The following is a 27,221-nucleotide window of genomic DNA, read 5'->3' as shown; positions in this document are numbered from 1 at the left end:
GACTAAGGTCCAGTACCAAACTTGTGATTTGATTATAGGAGTTTAACCATTATTTCATAAGTTGAGAGTAGACGGCATTTGCTCGTATGTTGCCTAGGCCGTTATGTACGCATGATTTTTTTGTACAGTTAGCCAATATTCCTTTTATGCTAGGACTATAAGTTGGCGGATGGGACCGGGTAGTTAGCCACGCTAGTCCTAAATGCCTAGTATAGTACACTTATGACATGAAATTCAAAGGAATTTTTTAACTTGACATCATATTTATGGCTTTTATGTTTTAAAAATTATTTCGTTCATGATCTAATAGTGGTAGGTGTTTAAAACATAAGCCTAATTTTTTATGTATGTCTTTGTATTGAGGAAAACATTGTTTTTCTCACAAACTTTGTTTAAATTTATCAATCTAATTCCAAAACCTAGAGTCAATATTATTTATTTTTACTATAGGTGTTACCAATGTTTTCCCATCAGAAAGGTACCATGTCATTAGCTTTGAGTTAAGTTATGTTTTTTAAGTCAACTTTTGGTTTATAGACTCTAAGGCTAATGTTCATGTGGATGCTAATAAAAGTTATTTTGTTTATACCAGAAATAAAAGAAAAAGTATTTTGTTTATTCTAAGTGGTTTTTAATGTACAAAATAATTAAAAAGGAAAATGATGAATATATGTATTTAGAAATTAGTGTTTTTTGTGAAATTTATGGTCTTATTCATTAAGTAACATTTTCCACTAATTTAAGGCAAAATTGTGAAAATAAAGGATCCAAATGTATAATTATATAAATATGTTTTGAGAAATTGGCATGTGATTGTTCTGTTATATGATGTAGATCTGGTTTTAATATGTTGGGTCTATTGTTTATTTTATGTCTTGGCAACGAAGGACACTTTTTCAATTTTGGTGATTTAATGAATGTGTATTGGCGAAAATGAGTGTGGTTTACAATGTTTTGACATTAAAAGATATTTTGTAGCAAAGGTTAGTGATATAACTTAAAATGGTTTGACATTTGAGTTGTGTTATTTTTTTTAAAGACAATGAAATTATATTATTTTTATATATAATAAAGTTAGCAATATATATGGTGAAACTTTATATTTTGTTTGCCATGTATTCTAAATATAATTCTTTGTAAATGTTGTGATAAAATTGCTTGAGTTATGAAAAAAAAAAAGAAGGAGAACCACAATTAAAATATTTCAAAGTGTGGGAGTGTCTTATGAAGGTTAATATACCTCTTAATGAGAATAGAAAAAAATTCCTATGATTAAATTTGTTTGTGATACCTTCAGTACTATTTTCTCATCTAATGATTATATTATTTGTGTTTCTTCTAGTTACGACATTCAATATGTGCAATTTCTTGAGATTATTGAATGACATATTAATGCAAATTGAATTTTTATTTTGGTAACACTAAGTAGAGGTGCAATGTCATAAAAATCTACAAAACAAAAATATTGTTTCATGATATACCATGGAAGTGAAGATTGTTGTTATAATACCGGTATTGCTAACGCAGATATTAATTATCTATATGATTTATCATTATTAAATAAACATATACCTCCGATTACATTTCATTGTTAAACTCAAGTTGCAATATATAAAGCTTATAGCAAAAATTTTATTCAAAAAAATATATAAGAGAGTGGGACATAAATTTATTAGAAAGTTATCACTCATGGTATTAATTTTCTTGACTTTGTTAGATCAAAAAAATGTGCAGATCCGCTCACCGAAGGATTGATGCATCAATAAGTACTTGAGTCATCGAGAGGAATGAAATTATAAACCATAAATTAGTTGCAACAATGGACACACATCTCCACATGAATGGCAATCTCATGAAATGGAGTTCAATGGGTAACAATGAAGTTGTTTTTGACTAAAGTACACCTACTAATTTTATTAAATTCTATATCTAATTCTTATGGCGAGGTGTACTATAAATTGTGACAGTAATTAGGTTGAGGTATGTGTATTATTGTGCTTATTTATTAAAATACCTCTAAATAAACCTAATGACAATTATGTTAAATTATTATTGATTGATTGTCAATCATATAAATCCCTTATATATTTATGATTTGTCAATAATATGTTTCTTGTAAATTAGTCATAGACAGCTCGATAGATTAATAGGGGAACGTAAGTCTAGGATTGAAAATCCTTATATATTGATTGTATATTTGTTGTTATAAGATATGAAAAAATATGGGAAATTCAAACCCTATAACTATACCTCTATTATTATTTTGTAAGATGGTATTAGGAGCCTCCCTTTGAAAAAAAAATCTAAAGTCAAAACTCCACTTTTTTTCTTCTCAAAATAGGTTTGGAAAATCAACCCCAATTGTGGTCACAATTAATAGAGATGCATATTGCGGAGTGGGAAAAAACCTGGTATCTTAGTTGCCATATGAAGCCCCCTGCAAAGACATATGAAGGATATGACAAATGGTATACCGAAAATAAAAAAGTAAAGCGCTGGTTGTTGATGTCCATGAGCCTAGAAATAATGAAGCGTTACATATGCTTACCCACTACTCACAAAATATGGAGTGCTTTATCGAAAGTCTTCTATGATGGAAGTGATGAGTTGCAAGTTTTCTCCTTAAATCAGAAGGCTTTCTCTGCTAGACAAAGTGGTAAGTCTCTATCAAAATGTTATGGTGAGTTGACTTAGATTTTTTATGAATTAGACCATCGTGACAAGATGGCCTTGAAGGATCCCGATGATGTAACAACATAGAAAGATCTTGTTCAACGCCTGTGGGTACACATATTTCTTACCAGATTAAATGACATTTTTGAACAAATTCGTGGAGAAATTCTACGTAAAGAACCCGTTCCCGACATAGAAGAATGCTTTAGTTTAACGTGAGGCATTGCGTCATGCAACTTTGAAGATGGAACATGAAAATACTGGCAGTTCAATAATGGTAGCCCGTAATCGATCAACTCAAAATTGGTAGCATCGAAATAAAGAAAACCATGCTAAGACCACTACGGGTGATAAATCTACTTAAAAATGCACCCTTTGCAACCAAAATGGTCATACAAAAGATCGTTGTTTTGAGATTGTGGGGTATCTTAAATGGTGGGATCATAATCGTGATTCAAGAAAGAAGTCCAACAAAAGCCTAACTGCAACTACTATTGAATCAAAGTTTGCAAATTCAACTTTTGAAAGCAATTTTACTTTGGTAACAACTACAAATATTATTGGTAAGGCTTTAAATATTTTTGAACATAGTTTAAATAACACATGGATAATTGATTATGGCGCAACTGACCATATGACATTTGATTCTAGACAAGTCTCTTCTCTTAAACTGTCCTCACAAAAATTTGTTTACATTGCCAATGGTAAGATAACTCTAGTTATTGGTGAAGGATCTTTAACCCTCACTAAATCTTTGAATTTAGACTCTGTTTTAATGGTTCTAGATTTAAATTATAACCTGTTATATGTTTCCAAAATAACTACAGCTTTATTTTGTGTTATAATATTTTGTCCAGGATTTTGTGCATTTAAGGACATTCAAACTAGATATACGATTGGTTGTGGTATTAAGCGAGGGAAAATGTACTACCTAGACTTAGAAAAGAAAAGCATCAACAAGATACAACAAGCTTTGACAATAAATAATTTTGAGGAGGAGAAGAAGAAATCTAAAATTTGGTTATAAAATAAACGCTTGGGACATGCTTCTTTTGGGTATCTGAAGAAATTATTTCCTAGTTTATTTACACAATGTGATATTTCTAGCTTCCGCTGTGATGTTTGTGAACTAGCAAAAGGTCATCATGTTTCATTTCCATTGACATTGAATAAAAGTAAAATCACGTTTATGCTCATACACTTAGATGTTTGGGGTTCATCCAAAGTTCTAACTTTGGGTGGATCATGATGGTTTGTTACTTTCATAGATGATTATACTAGAATGACATGGGTATGCTTGATGAAATCCAAAAGTGAAGTAAAATTATTATTCCAAAAGTTTCATAACATGATTTAAATGCAATACAATGCACAAATTCAGGTTCTTCATAGGGACAATGGTGGAGAATATCAAAGTATTGATTTTCTTCAATATCTTGAAACACATGGGATAATTCATCAAACTTCTTATCCCAATACAACTCAACAAAATGGGGTTACAGAGTGAAAAAGTCATCACTTATTGGAGATGGTTGGAGCTTCTTTAATACAAGCTAATATGCATATATAATACTGGGGAGAAGCACTTACCTTGGCTGCATATTTAATCAACCAGGTTCCTTCTAGCTCAAATAACTTTCAGACACCATTACACACCCTTATTGAAGCAATAGATGCATATGTTGTTCTGAATTTACCTCCTCGCATTTTTGGTTGTGTAGCATTATTTGTACACCTTCATGCATATCAACGGAACAAGCTAGCCCCTAAAGCATTGCGGTGTGTATTTATTGGCTATGTCATGCATAAAAAAGGTTACCGATGTTATCATCCCCCAAGTAAGAAAATGATAATAACTCTAGATGTGGTTTTTCATGAAGTTACAATGTATTTTTCCTCTAAGGTTAAATTTTTAGGGGAATGTCATTAAGAAATTTAGACTCTATATTATGAATATGATAATTATGTGAAAGATTCCTTTGAAATTGGCAATCAAGAAGCCAACAACTCAAATACAAGTGGTATAAGCTTGAATAAGAATGCCAATGAACACAACAAAATTGAAGAAGTGACAGACATAGAAGTTGTGAATTCTCTTTCACCCCTATTTGAGGTATCTGAATCTGATTCCCTTAATGATATACCAAACTAATCATTTGCTAAAAATGATCCTACTCTAGATGTTGAACAAAATATAAAACAATTGTTAGAGTGTCAAACTAGAGGTAATCCTAAACCCACATATGAACATGTTTTACCTAATAAAACTAAATATCCATGAGTATGTATGTGTCAACCCATCATTTACCAGAATCAAATCAATAATTTGTAAATCAATTATCTATTGTGGTTATTCCTAATAATGTACAAGAAGCCTTAGTTGATCCAAAGTGGAAAGTTGCAATGGATGAAGAGATGAAATACTTACGGGAATATAAAATGTGGGAACTTGTTAATTGTCCAACAGGAAAGAAACCAATTGGGTGTCCATGGATTTACACTGTGAAGTGCATAATAGACGGTACAATTGAACGTTATAAAGCTAGGTTGGTGGAAAAAGGGTACACTCAAACATACGGGATTGATTACACATAGACATTTGGGTCAGTAGCTAAGATAAATACAGATCATGTTTTGTTATATTTTGCTGCAAACTTAGATTGGCCATTGGACTAATTCAATGTGAAGAATGCCTTTTTACATGGTGAATTATTAGAAGAAATCTACATGGATCTCCCACCCGAATACATGATACAAAAGAGCATAGCCAAAAGGTGTACAGATTGAAGAAGTCATTGTATGGGCTGAAGCAATCTCCAAGAGCATGGTTTGGAAGGTTTACAAAATCAATGAAGCTTTTGGTTACTGTCAAAGCAACTCATATCACACCTTATTTTTAAAGAAGAAACATGGTAAGATCATTGTGCTCATTGTATATGTGGATGACATGGTGGTTACAGGAAATGATATTGAAGAAAGAAAAGCTCTACAAGATTATTTATGTGGAGAATTTGAAATGAAAGTTCTAGGTCATCTTAAATATTTTCTTGGAATTGAAGTGTCTCGATCAAATGCATGGATCTTTCTATGTCAAAGAAAATATGCCTTAGATCTTTTACACGAAACTGGAATGTCAAGATGTCAACCTATTGATACACCAGTAGAGGAAGGTTTAAATTTTTGTGTAGATCATAATCAAGTACTTGTTAATAAAGGACAATACCAAAGACTTGTTGGAAGATTAATGTACTTAGCTCACACAAGGCCTGGTCTTGCTTATGCATTAAGCATTATAAGTCAATACATGCATAACTTCGATGAGCAACACGTGAATGCAGTCATCCAAATTTTATGGTATTTGAAATTTGCCCCAAGAAAGGGAATTCTATTCATAAAAAATTCAAATTATCAGAGCATAGATGCATACACAGATGCAGATTGGGCAAGATCAATAGATGATTTAGGATATTTCACCTTTGTTTATGGTAATCTTGTTACATGGAGAAGCAAGAAACAAAATGTTGTTGCTCGCTTAAGTGCAGAAGCTGAATTTAGAGGTATGGCACTAGCTCTTGTGAAACATTATAGTTAAGGAATCTTTTGCAAGGTTTGGGATATCCATCTAGACAACCAATTCGATTGTATTGTGACAACAATATAGCTTATGATATTGCTCATAATCATGTTCAACATGATTGTACAAAACACGTTGAGGTGGACAAATTTTTCATGCTGGACGAGGACATTTTGCAATTGCCTAAAATTTGATCTGAGGACCAATTGGCTGATATTCTCACCAAACCTATCTCAAGTTGAGTGTTTTCTACATTTCTAGTCAAGTTGGGCATGCGTGACATCTTTGCACCAACTTGAGGAGGAGTGTTAAATTATTATTGATTGATTGTCAATCATATAAATCTTTTCTATATTTAGGATTTGTCAATAATATGTTTCCTGTAAATTAGTCATAAAAAACTCATTAGATTAATAGGGGAACGTAATTCTAGGATTGAATATCCTTATATATTGATTGTATATTTGTTGTTCTGAGATGTGAAAAAATAAAGGGAATTCCAAACCCTACAACTAGGCCTCTATTACTATTTTGTAAGAAATTATTGTAGATGTGTGTGTCACAAACCACCCTTTGAGGGTTTACCTAGTGAGTGTGATGGTGGGGCCGACATTGTGTAACATAGGCAAGTCTAAAAGTGACACTCATGGAACAAAATACATGCACAAGGTCATAACGTGAACCCACTTATTATAACCTAAAATGAACACCAATATTATATGCGTTATTTCCTAAAACTCGGTCTAAGGGGGATGTAGCTCAAGAGAATTTAGTCACTGCATTTTCTCGGGTGGAAGTTTATAAGTACTAGGTGTAAGGCTCAAACCCTTCAGGGTTCCTCACGCTGAACTACATATTTTGTTTTAAAAGATAATATATTTTTATTTTTTTTTATTTTTTTTTAAATTATGTGGGGGTTGTTGGAAATAATTAATATAATTTAAAAAATAAATAATTAAAATAAAAATCCTATTGTTACTCACGTTTTTATAGACTATTGATTTTATGGGTAAATGCTATTTATTGGTAAGTGGTTTTTTAAATTGATTGTAAATTATTATTTTTTAAATCATATTGATGACAATTGATTTCTATGTCTTCCTTTTTTACCTATAAATACCACTTTAGTGCATAGGGAAAGTACACAACAAACACATCAACTCACAAGAAGTGTTTTCAATCTTATGCTTTGTATTGTCTTTTAAGACATTGATGTTCAAAAGGTGTGGAGATTCATGGCTGCACTTGATCGATCTAACGGGTTGTTGTATTTTGGGAGAGGAGCGCATAATATTGTGTCTAGCCTTGTGCAGTTGAAGCGTTTTTCTAACGTTATATGTGTGTCAACCTAGGCTATTTTTACCCTTTCTTCATTTATATAATTTATATCTTTGTCCTATATTATTATTATTTGTTGGAATTGTTGAATATTCTATTTTTTATATCTTTGTATTTTTCTTATAATTATTATTATTTATTTTAATTAATATTTCCCTAACATTTTTAGAGAGAAAAACCTTTGCTATTTTAGTTTACTCATTGTTATACAAAATTCAGAGATAAAATTATGTTATGGATATATTTAAGTTACTTTTATTTATGTAAAAGAAGTTTACTTGTGATTTCTTTTTCTATAAGCAATATCAAATAGAATTTTGACTTACTAAAATTGATTTATTCTCTTTTATATTTAAAGTTGTTCTTTTTTATTATATTAATTGATACTTTATCATCGACTTCTAAATCATGTTTATGCTAATATATTAATGTTATGAACACCATTGTTCCAGAAGACAATATAAAACATAATACTGAAAGTAGTTTTATGTTTTATGTCAAGGGTTTTTTTTCTTCTCATAGCTAATATTTATAAATAAAAAAGAATAAAATAAGAATAAATTATAATAAATATGATTAAACAAAATATTAATTAATAAATTTAAGACTGTTAAATAATATTTATCTATACAATTAATAATTCATAAAAACATTAAAAGTTGTATGATATTTTTTTTTTAAATTATATTAAATATTTCCATTTCATGAAAAGTTATACGAATGTGAAACTTGGATTATTCTCATACCACTAAATAATTAACAATGGGTACCTTGACAAATGAAATAGTCTGACACTTCAGGTAAGTTTTCTTTTTATGTAAATAAAGCAAAATTCTTAACTAGCTTAAATACCTAGAAAACCTTGTATACACATACTATAGTATGATTATATGAAAAAAAGTATGTTCCTCTTCACTTATATCTCTTCTCTTTCTTCTATCTATAACTCTGTCTTATTTTCTTAGTTTATTTTACTCTATGATATCTATAATTCTTTCATTTTTCTATAACTTTTTATTCTCTCTATACACCTTTTGTTTACTTATTTATTTATTTATAATTTTTTTCATACTATTTGTAACATCACATTTAGTAGTATGATATTATTGAAATAAAACATTTCATTATAAATATATAAAAAGAGTTTATCCAATATATATCTTATATCAGCCATCCAACAAATAATACTATAATAATATAAGACATGTACATTCAAGCTATTATAATATAATTATATTACAAGACTATACCTAACATGATCTAATAGTGTTCAAGTGGCCCAGATAGTTGGCTCCTCATCTATAAGAAGTGTGTCTTTATCACCTGCATCATCATTTGCTCACACCAATAAGGTGATCAATTGCAAAAGAAGAACAAAAAACATAACAAATGGTAAGCTAATTTACAAAAAAAAAGAGTATCATATATAGAACATATAATTCATGTTATAAGATGTTATCAATAATTCATCAACACATACAATTTACAAGAGAAAAATATAAAAGACTCAATTATCAAGATACAAACATTGACATTGGATTCACTAAAGAAACACCATCATAGAATATACTCACGAGACCCTTGGAACTATGCCAAACACATATCCCTCTAGAAATCTACTCACGAGACCCCTGGAATAACGCCAAACACATATGCCACTAGAATAATCTACTCACGAGACCTTTGTAATTATGCCAAACACATACACCACCAAAGAATCTACTCACGAGACCCCTGAAATTACGCCAAACACATATGCAACTAGAGAATCTACTCACGAGACTCTTGGATTTTTGTCAAATGTTGGGCTCATGAAAATAACACGTCTTGAAAAGTCTCACATCGCCTAGGATAACCAAGGGGGTGGGTGTTAGTGACTATATAATGGGTTCTAAGTCCATGATGTTCCTTATCTCGAGTCAAAGAAATTTCAAGCTTATAGTTGACTATTCTTATTCTTATTTCTTATACTCTTTAATAAGAGCGCTGTGAGGTTTGGGTTAAATTATTGCTTTGGAGAGTGTGGGTATACTCGGGGTCAAAAGGCATGAGAGAGTTGTCTATGTGTTTATTTTGTTTCTCTATTAATAAAGTAATTCTTGGGGATTTTTCCCAACAATCATCCATACTGAGTAATATCATGTTCGTGATCAATTACAATCATTATATATTTCCATACATCCTCATATCCATTATATATTTCCATAACATGCATATTCATCAATGGATTTATCAACAACTCTATAAACAACCATATATCTTGTTTTATTCCAAGATCAAACCAAAACCATAAATAAAAAATGTTTTTCACAAAAGAGAAACCTAAAAATAGGACAAACAGAAGAGACTAACTTTTCTAACTACAGACCTCAACCCAAAGATCCCACCAGTCAAAGTAACAATTCAAGTGCCTAGGATCTATTATCAAACTTTTAGCTTGATCTGACGGTTAACGAAGCGAGAATCACAATTTTCCCAAGACTGCTTAAATTTGAAAACATGGTGACACCCGACGGCCCTAAAGTAATGCCCAACGCTAGCCAAGTCAATGACAATGTCCAACTAGTGCTCGGCAGCACTACGATGGCACCTAACGCTGCATCTGGACTCATAATTCTTTCTTTTGAGTTTTAAATTGAGTAGTTTAAAGCTTCTTGAGTTATTTCCCATGTAGAACTATCAATTAGCCTTGTTTTAGAAATATATTTGCCCAAGAAGTATCAAATAACAGGATTTAAAGGTCTCAATGAAAAACAAATTTGGCATACAAAAACAACCAATTTTATCTACACCTCAAAATCTTCAATACCAATTGACACAAGGCCATATCACAACTCAAATGAATTGACCAATCCGCTCTTTTAACTTCTAAATGGTGTTTCCCTTTTTCTTCATCATTTAAAATGAACACAATACTACAAGTCAAATATATATCACTTGCAAATCAAATAAGTCAAACTCATCAATTCTTGAGATAAACATCCAAACAATCATTCTCTTATCTTTACATTTCATATGATAAAATAAGTCTGCCATACACAAACCATACAATTGATTAAATCAGTCAAATTCTACACATATACTCCATTCAAAGATTCAAACCACATTTTTACTCTAATTACTAAAAAAAGAATTATTTCATAAATAACTAGCTTCCCTTATCTGTGAAAATAGTCCTTAACAACTCTAATAATCTAAAACGCCTTCCACTTCCACTTCACAAGATCTTCTATCTACACATAGGAACATAACAAGAATGATCATGACCTACCATAAGGACCATTGATTAATAAAGAGTCATATTGATGATTCAAAGAGCACATGTAAACAAGAAAAGCCCACATACAAGACAAAAACAGACTGGTCATGCAAAAAGAGGAAAACAACGACTTACTCGATAAAAAAAAATTGATCAGTCGAAATTAAAGAGCTCGTCGCGAGTATCAGTCCTACGGTCTCAAATCTTCAATCAAACCAATGAAGGTTGAGAACTTCTAGAGAGAAGTCAGAGAACTCTAGAAAAATGATTTATAAAAATTGTTAAAATAATGAAATTCGTTTACAAAAGTTCATATTCATATAATTTAATATTAAAATAATTGTGTCCCATTGTTTTTAAACCACTATCAATTCTAAAATATCATTTTCTTGTTCCTCAAACTATTCATATTACAAAAAATTATATGTTGTGGATATTTATAATTAAAAATATTAAATTTGAGTAAAAAATCATGTTGAAAAACATGTTTTGCTTAAATATGTGGACTGATTAGAAATAGTTTTCATCTACATTAATAAAATATATTAATGTTTCTGTTTATCTTTGTCTCACAATGTAATTTGATGTTATATTTTAAAATATGCTATTTGAATGAATATTCTACTGTAAGTAATAAACTTGATATCATTATTATAGGGTTCAATTAAAAAATTGTATACATTTTTAATTGAAAACAGTAACCTAGCCTATATTGTACCAATACTTCAATTTCGTTGACATATCCATGTTTGACATGTATCCGTGTCTGATACTTTAGGATACTTTATTGATACTTATCAATGAAGTATCTAATTAACAAAGCAGTATGTACTTTTATGATGACAACAATTTATTATTTTTTATGTTAACAACTATAATACATAAAACTTTAATTTGGATACATACAATAACAATTATATATTTATCATGTTTTTAAGAATTATTGTAGACTTTTCAATATATATATATATATATATATATATATATATATATATATATATATATCTTAAGAAACCCAATTCTCATTAGTATAGGAGAAATTGTCAAGCGGAAGTGGTGAATGTTGGTGCACATAATATATAACCAAGTGAATCACCATGGTAAGAAAGTATTTATCACCATTCATGGAAGTAACAGTACAGGGTCCCCAAATATCCACATGTGTCAAATCAAAAACAGAATTGGCATAAGATGTACTATTCGAAAAAGGCAACTTTCATTTCTTAGATAAGTGACACACATCACAATTAGAATTGGTAGCAAGAGTTACATAAGGGAACCTTTTATTGAGAACTTCCATCCTTTTATGTGAAGGATGGCCAAGATGCATGTGCCAAACATTATCTTTCATAGTGTTGTTACAGATCTGCATAGAAGAATCCCTTTTAGCTTGAGCACCATAATTTATCACATATAACCCTGATTGAAGGCTAGTTGTACCAATCTTCTTGGTGGATATCTTGTCCTGGATAAGACACTCATTAGTGGAAAAATAATGGTGGAATTCGAATGTGACATAAGCTTGGAAATAGATATTAGATTATATGAAAAGTTAGGAACAAAGAGAACATTTTGTATGAATAAGTCTTCAAAAATTCTTGCGGTACCCGAATGGGTGGCTTGAACCTTACTTCCATCAAGTAAATTGACACTTATAGGTGATATTTCTTTAAAGAAAACTAAGTTGGATAGAGAGCAGCATATGTGATCTGTGGCACCCGAATCTATAATCCAGTTATTATGTGAATTGAAAGTAATCAAAGAGACATGATTTTTACCTTTGTCTATGATGCAGGATATAATGGAACCAACCTAATTGGTAGAGACATTCTCACTGCCATTACCATTAGCCTGTTTCAGGAGACTCATCAAAGCCTGGTATTGTTGTTGAGATGATTACCATTAGCCTCTTTGTTTCTTGAGTAGTATTAACATTATTCACGGTGGTTTCTCTGTTGTCTATCTTGTAGCCAGGTGGGAAGACATGCTTCCTGTAGCAATTATCAACAGTATGACCATTCCGACCACAAAAGGAACAAATCTTTTATACGCTTTTAGCATTCTTGTCAGTACTGTTCCTGGGAAAGCCATGTTTTCTATAGCACACTGACTCAGTGTGACCATCCCTTTTACAATAACTACAAGTAACGTTGGTGTTGTTGATTTTGACCTCATTTCCACTCAGAGAATTGTTTCCGCCAATCTGCCTTTCATGTTAAACCACATAAGAAAAGATCTTTGAGATGGGAGGGATTGGATCCATCATCAGAACGTGGGAAGTAACGTTGTCGTATTGTTCATTCATACCCCTCAAGAACTGCATAGCATGGTCTTCGATCTTCCTCTAATGAAAAGAACTGACGAGATCACAAACACATTTAATAGGGCCACTACAAACCAAATCTAGATGAAAATTGTCAAGTTCATCCTAAATAACACGAATCTTTGTGAAATACTTAGTAACCGATAAATTTCCTTGCTTAAGAGAGGATGCTTCAAGTTGTAATTCTAAAATACCAAGTAAATTTCTTGAAAGAACCTGGATTGTAGGTCTTTCCATATCTCTTCAAACTTGTCCATCCACAATATGCTCTGTCTGATCGAGGGCGAAACAAAGTGAGTCAACCAAGATACCACCATGTTATTACACCTTCTCCAAGCCTGATAATTCGGATCTGTCTTTGTCGGCCGGAGCAGTCCCATCAATGAACTCCATCTTGTTCTTTGCACTAAGGGCAATGGCAAATGATTTACTCCATGAGTGATAGTTGTGTGATTCGAGAACGGGTGATACGAGAGAAATTGCTGGATTTTCACTGGGATGCAAGTAAAGAAAACTATGCGAGGCATTGAAATCGTTAGCAACAACAAGAGTTTTGGAATCATTCTCCGTGACCATCAAAGAAAGAAAATAGGGACAAGAAACCCTAAAAAGAAACGAAGAAAGAACGAAAGAGAAAGAAAAGGGAAAATAGAGTGATGCACAACAGAGCTCTTCAAAAGAAAAGCTCTGATACCATCTTAAGAAACCTGATTCTCATTAGCATAGGAGAAATTGTCAAGCGAAAGTGGTGAATATTGGTGCACATGGAGAGACGAAAGAGAGAAAGCACGACGCACTAAGAGACAAAAGAAACTAATATTATTGCAAAAGAGAAAAAGTGTTTTACTATTTACAAAAGTAAAGACTATAAAACACATATAGGAAAACATTAAGGAACTGTTTTAGAAAGATTGGATCCTACAGCAAGGCCCAATTCCTTATAGCGCTGATGGAGGCCCAATTCATCATGAGTGCTGATTGGGGATACACATAATAACAATTATATATTTATCATGTTTTTAAAAATTATTGTAGACTTTTTAATATATATATATATATATATATATATATATATATATATATATATATATATTATTTTTAAAATAAATATATGCGTATCGAATATGTTTCGTATTCAATACACATATCTTATCCGTACATCATAACCTATTGATAATTAAATAAAATTACCTTGGTTTAGTTTAGTGTGGTTGCAGATTTCTAAATTCGGTTGAAGATTTTAACATTTTTATGTGTTGATAAAATTCTATTTCAATTTAGTTCTATTAGAAACTACACGTATAATTTGAACTAACTACCAAAATTTTCTTTGAACCACTAGAATTTGAAACTAATGATATATTTTTGAACTAACTGCGAAAATTCTCAATCAACACTGTGACTCTCTTTCCACCTTTAAAACTGAAATGGTGTCAGGTGTGAACTTTGACTATGTTCATATCTAGGACTGTTGTACCCTGCAATTTAAGGTATGGACTGAATGTTGGAGTGAAATATCTGGCCATTAAAGTGACCTTAATCTGTTTCACTCCTCTAACTCTTTAACAATAAAAATTCCCACAACATATCTATTTACACTGTTTCTGACCAAATTTAGCCATCCAAGTTAGCCTAGTTACAAGGAAGCGCAGCCTTCGAGATCCAGGACCAGGTGTAATCTTGTAAATGTTGCCAACCTTTGAACATGTCGGATTCCCAGAACACCAACCACCTGGGGTGAATAGTTGTTCCTTTTCCCTATTTAGTAATTGTTTATCAATCTCATCCAAGACTGGATCATTGTGCTTGAATTTCCTTGCAAAAGCAGCTTTGCTTGCAATCATCTTGTTTGTGTCATTGATTGTAAGGACATGAGGGTGCTGTTTGGGGGGATTGTCCCATGAAATATAATGCAAGTCACTGTTCACAATAGTTTTGGCTAGTTCTGGCTCATTGCATATCACAGTCTGAAAGTAGCCTTCAGGGGAGGAGATGAAATTAGTGTAGTACATGAGAAGGGTCCTTGGAAGATTATCCCAACCCCACACAACATATTCTACAAAGGAGCGTGATAAAACCATCCATGCTGAACCTGCAATGTTGATACCGACCATTATTTAACAAAAGAATGCAATTGAAAGAAAAGGGCATGTTTGATTCTCTTCTAACTTTATGGTTTTAAAGAATGTATCTTAACATAACCTCATGCTTCTCAGCAATCAAATTCTCGTACCATAATAGGTTTCAGCTTCCTATGTTTCATTTTGTTTAGTAAGAGTGTGTTTTGTGTTCTGTTTGAGTTTGGTGTAGTTAGTACCTGTGATTTTGTATCTTGTTTCTTTTCCTTTTTATGATATGATATGTGTGACGTTTGGTGAATTTTATGTTCTTAGTTTAATAGAGATGTCAAATTTTATAATAATGTTTGGTATGAATTTATGAAAAAATGTCAAAATCGAAAACTCATAACTAGGAGATGTTTTCACATCTTCTGTGTACATTTTGTTAAACCTCTCCCTCAATTTCACACTTTGTTCTGCGCCTTTCATTACCCTCCACCAGTTATCTGACCAACCTTTTTTCTTGAAAATTAAAAGAGATTTTGAAAATGGAAATCAAACACGCCATAAGTCTTATTAGAAAAGGCTATATGACATCATATTTTACGCATGAAAAACTAGAATTTTCAATGCACTTAAGAATGAAAAAAGATAATCCTATTGTAGCAGTGTATTCACTCTCAAACTAGTCAGTAACTAGTCAGACTAAACAGCAAAATTTTAGACAATAATCCGGATAAACATAAGTGCACCATTTCAGTAGTGATCAAGTAATAACTTATTAAGGATGAATAAATGGAAACCAAAAGGGACAAACTAACCAGTAAATAATTTAAATGCTGTTGGCAAAGTTCTCTTAGGACCAACCCAAAAAACATCAGACTTGTTTGTCCTGTAAAGACCTGGATCAATAATTAAAGGCATTGCCCGTTTTTCCCTGCACAGTTTGGGTCAAATCATTTAGTGCATATCAGGATTTCATATCTCAAGGGAATAGTTCAATTCATTATTATGTGCATAACTACATTTCAGAATTGATTATGAGAAGGAGAGGAGAAAAGAAGAAACTCACTGCTTCCATCCCAAATGACTTGTGTGCTCAATGAAGTTAAGGCTTCTGTCTACATCAGAAAAAGTATATAGAAGATCTGAACAAAAACAACACCCAAGTAAGTGCAAGTATCTAAGAATCAGGAGCAACAACATATAGTGTGAATCAGAACCTTTTGTTTTTTTATCAAAAAAATATTTTTTAGAAAAGTGGTGTTAGGTAGAGAAGCTTATGAAATTTTTATCAGGGACACTGTATATAGAGCTAAAGTGTAAGACAAAATCCAAATACTAACAATATCTTCATCATAAAATCAAACAGATAACATTCTTAATCATAAAACTTATATTAGTATCATTATCTTAACATCCTAAAACTTTGAAACCTAACCAAAACTCATGAAATTGTTCACTTTTAGACAGCAGATATGTAGGCATATTTTCAACGTGAGGAGAACAGAAAATTGAAACAATTATATAGATGAGACACTAACCATCCTGAGTCACGAGAGGGTAATCTGAAGCACTGAGGTTAATAAACCAATCCCAGTCCTTAGTTCTCTTGAGCAGAATGGCACAAGCATGAAGAGTGTGAGAAATCATGGTTGGTCCTCTGTAAGTGACCATATTAGCTTTCTGAATCATGAAAACATTCCCAACCTCAGAGAAAATAGGCTGTTTCTCAATTCTAGAAGCAAGCTCCAACCTCACCTCTAGTGGTGACTCAAGGTCCAAATGAACAATATAATGGTTCAGGGGATGGTAAAGGACTAGAAGAGTTCTCCAAAGCTTCTCCAAGTCATTTTTTGAGCCAGAAATCAAATAAGCAAAACGAGGAATTGCAAGCACAGTAGGACCTGGAGCTGTAGAAGGAATCTTTGTCTCCACAAAAACTGGAGCAGACTGGTTTATGGCTAGGCGAGATGGGAGAAAGAATAATATTGAATTGAAGCTGTGAATTGTAGAGACAAGCCCCATGTTGAAGCAAGTTGCTAGAAAGAATATGAAAACAATTGAGATCATAATGAGAGGAAATTGCCATTTCTTCTCTACGTGAAAGGACCCCATCATTGAGACTTATCATGTGCTCTTATTCAATTCTGTCATTCCATGAAATTCACCACCAAGAAGAAGCCACTGATATAACCATATTGGTATCTCTTAATATATCTTCTCCACACACTTTTCCTCTGAACAGTGTCTGCTGAATCAAAATCATGTATTCAATTCAATAAATGAATATTCACATTCATTGTTTTCATAAAAGAAAGGAATTGCAGTTTCCAAAATCAAACATATTAAGCCCCAATAAATAAAAGAATGAATAAAGCATTTTAAATTGCCAAAATTTTCAAACATGTGTGGGCATGTGTTGTGATTCGTTGTCAGCATGCGTTTCCTAACAGAAGAGACAAATCTGGAGGATAAAAGATATCGAAAAGTGGCAAAGGAATAAACAACTACAGAAAACCAAAACACTGTTGTACTAGTTCTTGTCAATGAGGTATTTAAAAAAATGCGTAAGAGAAACAGTCCCAATGGAAATAGTGATTGTATTGTAACGAAATAGACAGAAAAACAATGACCTAGAACAAATCGTCGGGATAAAATCAAAGACCAGTTCAGCTCAAGGCGTGCCAAAAAAATTTGATTCCTGAGGTTTGAAAAGGTTTTTGAAAAGAACAATGAATCTGCATCCCAAAAACGTTGAGAAAGAAAACGATAATATAAACCAGAAAAATGGACAAAACATCCGGATCAAACATTCAACTTTTATTTTACTTTTATGTTTTTGTTGAAACATACAAACAACAGAAACACAAAAAATAGGACAACAGAAACTTCATGGTAATAAACACAAGGCTGAATTTTAAGCTCAAATATGCATGAAACAAAGTTTAAATCATATGATTAATCATTACCTACCTATCTATGTATCAAAATCTATATTTATATATAAATAGATAGATACATAATACTGATCAATTAACACAACAACCTAAGAAAACATGAGACACGAACCTGTATCTGTAGATGGAGAAGAGAAGAAGGAATCATGGGAAAATTCTGGATTCGGATAGAGATTTAATGAATTATTGAAATAAAAGATGGGTTTCTTTTGTTGTAAGGGTGTGAGTGTTTCATAATTATTTATACATGTATTTGTAAAAGAAACTGAGAAAGCGATTGTATTTGAGCTTAGGCATTTCTGTTACTCCAAGGCGCTAGAGAGAAGATACCAACTACAATTCAAGCAACATAATTACTTTCTTTTTTTTAAGTTTGTGGTTAATTAATAAAAAAGATTTTGTCGGTGGATTTCATTTCTTTTAAAATAATTATTATAAAAATGAATAAATTTATTTTGTGTAATAGTTTGTAATTAATGATAATGTAAATATCCTGTACTACTAATACAACTTTAGTTCTTGTATTGTGTACAAAATATAAGTTTGACTTTTCATTTTAAAATAAACATACTTAGTATTTTATTTTCGAAAATATATACCTTTCATTAAAAAATATTATTTTTATATTTTAATTACTTAAACTATTTTTACAGTATCTTCATGAATTTGTTAGTTTGAATTAAATTTAATCAAAATAAAACATGGGTTAAATTTTGGGATATCAAAGTAAATGAATTCAGCTCAATATAATTAAATTAATTAATTAATTAAATATTCAAATAATTTGAATATTGTTGACTTACATTTCAATTTTTTAAAATATTAAATTATGAATTTATATAATTAAAAATATTAATTAATTATAATAAAAAATTATGAAAAATAATAAAAAAATTGGTAGTGTTGAATTATGGATTAATCTATCTCCAATCTGATTCAAACTTATTTAATTTAGGAGTTAAGTTGAATTTGATATATTTAAGAAAATTATTATTTTTTTAATTTAATTCAAATCAAATTTGACTCAAATTTATTAGTTTAGGAGTTAAGTTGAATTTAATACACATTTAATTTTATTTTTTTTAATTTAATCCGAATCAAACCCACACTGAGTGGGATTGGCTCATAGATTACAGTCCATTTTTATACCTCTGGTTAAATTGAAGATTAACTAAAATTGAAAATTTTCTAAAACAAAGAAACGATAACTACATTTTAAATAAAGATCTCAAACTACCAAATAAATATAATATGAAACAAAATTGAATTTCAAACAAAATCTTATACATTTTTAATTCACACACGCTATTTTCTCTTATTATATTATACTATATAGACGTGTCTGTGTTTCCTACGTATGTTTAGGAAAATGCTAATCAATACGAAATCATTTCATACAAAATGCATGATTTGAGTTTTCCTTAGATACTCGTTTTTGTATTATTATTATTTTAGTTTTTTAAATTAACTTCTTTAAAAAATGTATTAGTATTAACTTAAACGTTCTGAGTTGGAAAAATGGTTCCTTTAAAACAAAAATTAAAATGTGTTTTCCCCTCATTAATAAATATTTAATATGTATTTTTGCATAGTTAAAAATAAAATATTAACATCAAACTTTTGGATAGATTGTAAGCATCTTTAAGGAATACCATTTATTAAAAAATTTATAACTTAAAAAAGTTGTAATAAGTATTTCTTTAATTAAAACTTCTACATTTAATTACATGCAAGAACTCTAAAATGTAATGAATATATATATTTATATTTATATTTATATTTATTCCAATGAAAACCTATTACATTTAGATACAGTAAATTACTCATTTAATCACTACGTTATTTTTAATTTATTGTAATCTTATAAATATAGAGGCTGAAAAGGTTTAAAATAATATGAATGAATAAGTACTATAAAAACTTAAATAAAATATATAGAAATTAAAATTTAACAAAATTCGTTAAAACTATGTCGGTGATATTTTAAAACATTTGTTACAATATATAATAACACATTTCTATTTTATTTATATATTGCCATATATTTTTCTCTTAACTATGTTATATTAATATATTATAAAACTTTAACATTTTTAATCTTAAAACTACTATTTTATTGCGTATTCAACAATAAAGTAAAAGAAAAATAGTGAAGATAAAATATTCAGAGTTTACACTAACTTCGTACTACTTTATAAAACACATGTCATAAGTAAAATCCTAAAACAAAACATAAAAACTTATAACATTGCTCAATAGATGATTTCTACATCAATTGCAGATTTTCAAAAACTAGAAAGTGTTTTTATTAAAAATAAATTTTTAACAGTATAATTATAATTGTATAAAAAAATTTATTAACAATCTATAAACAATTCAATTTCAAAATAACATAAACATTTAAAAATCATATAGACTAATAGACTATATATGATCTATATTCAAAAAATATTTAACATTTAAAATATCAACTTATCTTTTCCAAAAGATTCATATTCAATATATGTAAGTAAGATTAATATTTTATTCGATCCAAAAGATGAATTTCAAAATGAACACATAAATCATACATTCACGATAAGTTCATTATAATTAGGTTCATTTATCTACACGTGTCATTATGTTTAAGACTATTTTAACAAATACAACTTTCAAATGATTCAAAATTATCAATATCATCTATAATTTACTTAAGCATCTTCCTTGCTTTATTTCAATTTCATCGTTCAAATTCAATAAATAAATAAATATATATATATATATATATATATATATATATTTATATATTGTTCCTGCAGAGAACAAATAAGATAAGTTAGGCACAAGTGTCACCTTACCATGTAGTTCGTTATCTCCTCAGTTGGCTTCTTCCCGGTTGGTATATGTCAGCTTGAACCCAGGAGGGGTTACCTGCAGAAGAGACTCCGAAGCTCAAGTAAGTCAAAGCTCTCAGAAGGTCAAATCTGTGATTAATGAATGCGTACCTTTAATTACTAGAGTCCACACGTATTTATAGAGCATTAATTATATTTGGTTATTCTATGGGTCGGGCCTTGGCTTGGGCTTTGGCTATAAGTGGGCCTGGACCCTAGCCCAGGCCCTTAGGACCTATTGAACGCTGGGGGTTCTAATCTTACTGAGTCTATTGGAGTAGTCGGCCTAGGCCGACTACTTTCCTTGACGGCTTATGTTGGTTATATGATGTGCAGGCTGTTCCTCTAGATGTTTAGGTTAGAACTGGTACAAGTTAGGCTGACTCGGCCTAGGCTGAGTACTTGGCTGCCTTGATATATGCATTGTTTACTTATTTGGTCGAGTTTGGCTAGGTGTGGTACACCAGTCCCCCAGCCTTGTCCGATATAAGTTGTCGGTCAAGGGTGATATGTGTTGGTATGCTAGCGGAACCGACTAGGTGTGATATATATATATATATATATATATATATATATATATATATTTCATTCACAAGAAACTGATAAACAATTACTAATAGAAAATAATATGAAACTAACCTTGCTAAGTCAAAATCACGTTCACAATTCAGTTTAATATAAACTGGCCCATAATCTAAATTTATAAAAAGTGTTTAATTCAAAACATTCTAAAACTATCATTTGTTACTCATATCTCAAAAACATTCAATTTCAAATATTCAAACAATTTTCAAACAAAAAACATCACCCTTGTGTAAAGAAAAAAAGACTCTTGCAATTGTGTCACTTTCACATTCAAATTATTTATCTTATGATTCTATAAAAAAAAATATAAATAGTTTCACAAACTTGCAATGATTATCTTCAAGGAAAAAAAATTTACATACAAAAGAACTACTCAAAATTTGGGACCTATAGCAAAAAATTCAGAGATAACAAAAAATTTAATATATAATAAAAACAAGTTGAGATGATCACTTTTTCATCAGTTCCACTAAGATTGATGAAAAAATTACAAGGATAATAAGAGAATAAATATATAGAATAAATAGAAAACTTACTTTGTTGGAAATTTTGAATGGACAAATATACTTCCGACCTCTCAATTACTATGTCGTGTAATTAGATTCTAAAAAAAATGAAACTTAAAGGTGTAAATTTAAAGAAAAATAGTATATGCAAAAGAAAATAATGTTATAGAAAGAGAAGAGTGAGACGAGAGAAGGTTGCATGACATCATATAAATTTCGTATTACTCTACACTACCATTATCATCTTGTCTCTCTTTTTTCTCCATTATACAAATTTATAAATTGTATTATTTCTCTAATATTATTTTCACTTAAATTATAGATTACACTTATATAAAAATGTATAATAATCATCTCGCTTTATTTACATATTTCGTGCTACTAATTTGTCTATAAATATATTTTAAAATTTTAATATTCAGAGCCTTAAGTTATGTATAGAGTTATAAAGGAAAAAAGGGACAAAAAAGAAAAAAAAATAGTGAAAATAAACCACTTATTCATTTAAAAGACACACCTCACTATTCTATTTTTTCCATCTAAATTTTTTTCCAATAAGCTAATGTTATTTCATCTAAATTTTGAATATATATTACTTCTCTGATATTATTTTCATTCAAATTATAAATTATTGATGTGAAAAAAATTCATATTTATATATATATATATATATGTTGTCGTAATAATACATAGATATTATAATTAAGAAATAAATGTTATCACATCATGAATTTTATGTAAAACTAATTAAGGATCTTTAAGATTTATAATTCTCACACGATAAATCATAATAGAGCACTAACCTTGATCCATGAGAGATCCTGTGAATATGCGTTCTTCAAATTTATAATCTTGTGTGCTCTTCAACCACCGTTTCCCAATCTATCTCTTTGCCTTTCTTTCTCTTCTCACACGTTCTTGATGGGTTACAGTGAAAAAGAACCTTATAGCCAGAGACAGAACCCCAATTCCTTTTATAAACCAACGTCCATCAAGTTGGTTCTTATTTTATCTTTATCTTTATTTTATTATCACTTCCCATAATAATAACCAATAAGTCTTTATATTTTATTAAATCACAATTGGGCCCATCATAATATTTCAAATGAGTCACTAATAGAATTAATTCGTCAATTAATTCTAACATTCTCCCACTTGACTCATATGATGTCATAACATTATGTGATTTAATACATAAACATAATGCGCAATAAAAGACCTTGCATAAATTGGTTTCATCATTATTCATAATTAAAGATACAGAAATAATAAGAGTCATGGCGGTCACACATCATTTGATCGACATGATCCCTTCCATGTACTACTATATCATCCCTTTCTCCTTAATATGACCTTAAAAACGAGAAGTCCATAATGGGTTCAAACATAATGTCATTTTACAAAACAATAACATAACATAATTTGTTTTCTTCATCATAATTTGCATGCATAAACATAAAGAAGAAAACACAGATTTCAGAAATTTATACATTAGGGAGCTCAAAGTGTCACATAAACATTCAAAACATTAACATTCAACATTTAACATTCACTAGTAGACATAATGCCCATATTCTTTACATGACCAGCATACAATTTGGGCGATAACCCTTTTGTTAAAGGGTCAACAATCATAAGATCTGTGCTAATATGTTCTATTGACACTTTACGTTTCTGAACTTCTTCTTTAACGGCAAAGTATTTCAACTCCATATGTTTAGCGCCTTTAGAATACTTGTCGTTTTTAGAAAAGAAGACTGCTGCGGAATTATCACAATAAATTTTCAGCGGCTTGGAAATACTGTCGACTACTCCAAGTCCTGAAATAAAGTTCCGTAACCAATTAGCCTGAACTGTGGCCTCAAAGCATGCCACAAATTCAGCTTCCATGGTAGATGCAGCAATGACAGACTGCTTCGCACTTTTCCATGAAATCGCTCCTCCGGCTAAAAGATACACATAACCAAATGTAGACTTTCTTGTATCCACGCAGCCGGCAAAGTCTGAATCTGTATAACCTTTCACCTCAAGGTGATCAGATTTTCTATAAGTAAGCATGTGATTCTTTGTTCCTTGTAAGTATCTTAAAACTTTCTTTGCAGCTTTCCAATGCTCCAGACCTGGGTTACTTTGGTATCTACCAAGCATACCAACTGCAAAGCTAATATCTGGCCTCGTACAGGTTTGAGCATACATCAAACTCCCAACAACAGATGCATAAGGGATATTTTCCATCTGTTTCCGTTCCAAATCATTCTTTGGACATTGCATGAGACTAAACTTGTCTCCTTTCTGTATTGGAACAGGAGATGCTGAACATTTATTCATTCTGAATCTCTCTAAAACTTTATTAATATATGCATTCTGAGACAAACCTAACAATCCTTGTGATCTGTCATGGAATATTTCTATTCCTATCACATAGTATGCCTCACCCATATCTTTCATTTCAAAGTTATTAGAGAGAAACCTCTTAGTCTCACTTAATAGACCAAGATCATTAGTCGCAAGCAAGATATCATCAACATACAGAATCAGAAATATAAACTTACTCCCACTGACCTTCAGATATATACACCGATCAATGGTGTTTTCCTTAAATCCAAAGGACACAATAGTATCATCGAACTTAAGATACCATTGCCGAGAAGCTTGTTTAAGTCCATATATCGATCTCTTAAGTTTACACACCATGTGCTCCTTTCCTTCTTCAGCGAACCCCACCGGTTGGTCCATATAGACATCCTCTTCTAAATCCCCATTCAGAAAAGCAGTTTTAACATCCATTTGATGCAACTCAAGATCATAATGAGCTACTAATGCCATGATAATTCTAAAAAAATCTTTCTTAGAAACAGGCGAAAATGTTTCCTTATAGTCAATGCCATCTTTCTGAGTAAAACCTTTGGCAACAAGACGGGCCTTGTAACGTTCAATATTGCCTTGAGAGTCACGCTTAGTCTTAAAGACCCATTTACACCCAACTCTCTTGCATCCTTCTGGCAATTCCACAAGGTCCCATACGTCATTATGTGCCATTGATTTAAGCTCATCTTTCATGGCATCTAACCACTTATCAGAATTATCACCATTAATGGCTTCTGAAAAAGAAATTGGATCATTATCAATACTTAAGTCATTTTCTGACTCTTGTAGATAAACCACATAATCATTCGAAATAGCAGACTTTCTATCTCTGTGAGATCTTCTTAATACTATTTCTTGTGGTTGTTCTACTATTGGTTCATTGTTAACCTCGGGATCATTAATTTGTTGTTCTTCTTGATTGTTGTGAGTTTCTACAACATGTGGAACAACAACTCTTGATAAAGAAGTACTAGTTATAGGAACTTGTACTCTAACTTCCTTAATCTCCACATTTCGTGAAGCTTCACTCCCACTGGTTTCGCCATTTTCAATGAACCGAGCATTTCCAGTTTCAACGATTCTAGTACTATGGGTAGGACAGTAAAACATGCACCCCTTTGATTTTTCTGGATAACCAATGAAAAATCCACTGATTGTTCTTTCATCCAGTTTCTTTTCTTGCGGATTGTATATTCTTACTTCTGCCTGACAACCCCAAACATGCAGGTGTCTCAAACTAGGTTTTCTATTCGTCCATAACTCAAAAGGAGTTTTTTGAACAACTTTACTAGGAACCCTGTTCAACAAATACATGGCAGTCTTTAAAGCATACATCCACAATGATACAGGTAAACATGAATTACTTAACATACTCCTAACCATATCCATTAAGGTTCGATTACGCCTTTCTGATACACCATTTTGTTGTGGTGTGCCTGGCATTGTGTATTGAGCACAAATACCACGTTTCTCAAGGAACTTAGCAAACGGACCAGGGTGTTGTCCACTTTCATCATATCTTCCATAATACTCACCACCTCTATCAGACCTTACGATTTTCATCTTTCTGTCTAATTGCCTTTCCACTTCATTTATATAAACTTCCAAGGCATTTACTAACTGAGATTTCTCATGCAGTAAATAGACATGTCCATAACGCGAAAAATCATCAATAAAGGTGATGAAGTACTTCTCTTTATTGAAAGAATTTACATCAAATGAACCACATATATCGGTGTGTATGATTTCAAGAAGCTGAGTGCTTCTCGTGGCTCCTTTCTTTGTGTGTTTAGTTTGTTTGTCTTTAATACAATCCACACACACATTCAGATCAGTAAAATCTAAATCCAGAAGGATTTCATTCTTTACTAATCTTTGCATTCTTTCTTTGGAAATATGTCCTAAACGTTTATGCCACAAGAAAGCAGATCGTTCATCCACTAAATTACGTTTAGTGCCAACATTGTGATGCACAGTCATAAGAGTTTCAGCATATAAATTATCCAAATTCAATTTATATAAACCATCATAAAGTGTACCAGATCCAATCATAAAAATACGCTTAAACAAACTGAAACAATCATTCCCAAACTTAAAAGAATATCCAGCAATATCAAGCTTAGACAAAGAAATTAAATTCCTAGTGATACTAGGTACATAAAAAGTATCCATAAGGTCTAAGTGATATCCAGTGTCGAGGATTAGACGATAAGTCCCGACCGCTTCCACTGGAACTTTCTCTTTATTGCCCATGAAGACAAACTTCTCATTTGGGTTTGTGGTTCGGGTTGTAAGAAATCCCTGCATCACATTAGAAACATGAGTCGTACATCCAGAATCAATCCACCACGTATTATGGGGAACTTCACTTAAGTTTGATTCAAAACATACATAAGCATTATGCTCACCTTTCTTTTCGAACCAAGCCTTACGCTTTATGCAGTCCTTCTGGAAATGTCCAGACTTCCCGCAGAAATGACATTTGTCATTTTTCTTCTGGATTTTGGTTGAGGACTCGTCAATCTTCAGTGGTCCTTTACCCTTTCCATGTTTCTTAGCAACTTTCTTTCCAACAGCTCCTTGATTCTTCACATATTGAATAGAGTGGCTTCCTAAGTTCTTCAGTCGGGTCTCCTCCTGAACTAGCATACTGTGCAATTCATGCATATTCCACTTGTCTTTCATGGTGTTATAGTTCATCTG

At 31.2% G+C, this 27,221-nt stretch overlaps 1 protein-coding gene across 2 annotated transcripts; it reads right to left on the bottom strand.

Annotated features, from left to right (window-relative positions):
- Nucleotides 1-14,506: 14,506 nt before the first annotated feature.
- LOC114170732 (beta-glucuronosyltransferase GlcAT14A-like) lies at nucleotides 14,507-18,513 on the bottom strand. Of its 2 annotated transcripts, none has more exons than XM_028056280.1 (5): nucleotides 18,300-18,513; nucleotides 16,772-17,481; nucleotides 16,300-16,375; nucleotides 16,049-16,164; nucleotides 14,507-15,259 (listed from the first exon to the last, which is right to left on the bottom strand). In XM_028056280.1, the coding sequence occupies exons 2-5, from the start codon at nucleotides 17,346-17,348 to the stop codon at nucleotides 14,757-14,759; spliced, it is 1,272 nt and encodes a 423-aa protein (XP_027912081.1). In that variant the 5' UTR covers nucleotides 17,349-17,481; nucleotides 18,300-18,513; the 3' UTR covers nucleotides 14,507-14,756. The 2 variants fall into 2 exon arrangements, with proteins under 2 accessions (XP_027912081.1, XP_027912082.1); XM_028056281.1 differs by having other exon boundaries at nucleotides 16,772-17,478; nucleotides 18,300-18,497.
- Between the last annotated feature and the right edge of the window lie 8,708 nt (nucleotides 18,514-27,221).

This window comes from Vigna unguiculata, chromosome 11 (assembly GCF_004118075.2).
Source record: "Vigna unguiculata cultivar IT97K-499-35 chromosome 11, ASM411807v1, whole genome shotgun sequence".
Taxonomy (NCBI): Eukaryota; Viridiplantae; Streptophyta; class Magnoliopsida; order Fabales; family Fabaceae; genus Vigna; species Vigna unguiculata.
Note: the sequence above shows the minus strand (reverse complement) of the source record. Positions and strands in the feature narration are given on the sequence as shown.

What these genes read in the sequence shown, in the direction of transcription:
- LOC114170732 (XM_028056280.1), bottom strand. Translation starts at nt 17,348, where the DNA reads ATGATGGGGTCCTTTCACGTAGAGAAGAAATGGCAATTTCCTCTCATT. An exon ending in CCCTCTCGTGACTCAGGATG is followed by an intron (nt 16,376 to 16,771) that starts GTTAGTGTCTCA and finishes GTTTTTGTTCAG; the next exon opens with ATCTTCTATATACTTTTTCT. An exon ending in AGTCATTTGGGATGGAAGCA is followed by an intron (nt 16,165 to 16,299) that starts GTGAGTTTCTTC and finishes CAAACTGTGCAG; the next exon opens with GGAAAAACGGGCAATGCCTT.